The sequence below is a fragment of the Nicotiana tomentosiformis genome, chromosome 5 (assembly GCF_000390325.3).
Source record: "Nicotiana tomentosiformis chromosome 5, ASM39032v3, whole genome shotgun sequence".
Taxonomy (NCBI): domain Eukaryota; kingdom Viridiplantae; phylum Streptophyta; class Magnoliopsida; order Solanales; family Solanaceae; genus Nicotiana; species Nicotiana tomentosiformis.
The window spans coordinates 52,955,053-52,956,586 of NC_090816.1; the positions used below are offsets into that span (position 1 = coordinate 52,955,053).

At 42.8% G+C, this 1,534-nt stretch overlaps 1 protein-coding gene across 1 annotated transcript; it reads right to left on the minus strand.

Moving 5' to 3' along the window:
• Positions 1-710: 710 nt before the first annotated feature.
• Positions 711-1,226, minus strand: LOC138892360 (uncharacterized). The gene is made up of 2 exons (XM_070176068.1): positions 1,119-1,226; positions 711-935 (listed from the first exon to the last, which is right to left on the minus strand). Exons 1-2 carry the CDS (start codon positions 1,224-1,226, stop codon positions 711-713), a joined length of 333 nt encoding a protein of 110 aa, XP_070032169.1.
• Between the last annotated feature and the right edge of the window lie 308 nt (positions 1,227-1,534).

Sequence of the window (1,534 nt, forward strand, 5' to 3'; positions counted from 1 at the left end):
ATGCGGCCCGTAGACCAGTTCTACGGTCGCATAATGTACCACAGAATAGTTATGCGGTCGCATGGTGCACCACACAACCTCCCTCCAAAAACTCCCAAGGCGGGATATACGATAAGAATGCGGCCCGCGAAATGGTTAGGTGGTCGCATAATGGCCGCAAAATTATGCATAAAAAATGCCCCAGAAATCTGCCCCACTCTGCGACCAGTATGTTGTTCGCAGAGTGGTTCTGCGGTCCACAGAGTGGTTCTGCGGCCGCAGAAATGTGCACTTCTGCCCAACGTTTTCCTTCAACTCCCCAACGTTTTCCTTCAACTCCCCGAAACCGGGTTTTTAGGAAAAATTTGACGGGGCCTTACATCCTCCCCCACTTAAGATTATTCATCCTCGAATGAAGATCAGGGTCCATTATTAGCACCTTATGCAACTCAGTTATCATACCCTACACAAGTAACCCCAAATTTAACTAACTCCCTAAATTTCAAAAATATTTCTAGAGTTCCCTTTGTAACTAGGCCTATCTACCTGCCAGAGAGCCCCAGAAACACATCTTACAAACATATGCACAACTCAATGACGTAACAAACTTATAACAGTACCAACCGTGGCCTCATAAGCAACACATAATCAAAAGGAACACCTTTACATTAACTGAACAAGTGATACTAAATTCATAGGTGACAAGTTCATAAAAAGAAAGGATTACATAGCTATTCAAACAAGTAAGGATACTTCTTCTTCATTTCTTCTTCGGCCTCCCACGTGGCCTCTTCAACCTCCTGGTTTCTCCATGATATTTTCACGGAGGCAGTTTCTTTATTCCTCAACTTTCGGACTTGCCTATCAAGAATGGCAACTGGAATTTCTTCATGTGACAATTCTTTATTAACCTCAATGGTCTCAACCGACACAATAGCTGACGGATCTCCAACTACCTTTTTCAACATAGACACATGGAATACCAGGTGGACTAATGACATTTCGGGTGGTAGCTCAAGATCTTACGCCACCTAGCCAATTCTCTAAATGATTTTGTATGGCCCGAAATACCTCGGATTCAATTTCCCCTTTTTCCCAAATCGCATAATACCCTTCATGGGGGAAACCTTTAAGAATACCCAATCATCTTCTTTGAACTTTAAGTCTCTGCAACAAACATCCGAATAGGATTTTTGACGACTCTGAGCAGTTTTCAACCGCTCCTTTATGATCTTACCTTTTTCCATAACCTGATGTACAAGGTCTGGCCCTATCAACTATGCTTCCCCAATCTCGAACCACCCAATAGGAGATCTACATCTCGTACCATATAATGCCTCAAATGGTGCCATCTGAATAGTAGCATGAAAGCTATTGTTATAAGCAAACTCTATGAGTGGCAAATTATCATCCCATCTACCCTTGAATTCAAGAACACAAGCACACAACATGTCCTCAAGCATCTGAATAGTCCGCTCTGATTTCCCTTCGGTCTGTGGATTGAAAGCTGTACTAAGATTCACCTGAGTTCCCAAACCTTGCTGAAATTTCTTCC

Coding starts and splice junctions, on each gene's coding strand:
- LOC138892360 (XM_070176068.1), bottom strand. CDS start 1,226: ATGGAAAAAGGTAAGATCATAAAGGAGCGGTTGAAAACTGCTCAGAGT. Junction 936..1,118: donor AGTTCAAAGAAGATGATTGG/GTATTCTTAAAG, acceptor ATGTTGAAAAAG/GTAGTTGGAGATCCGTCAGC.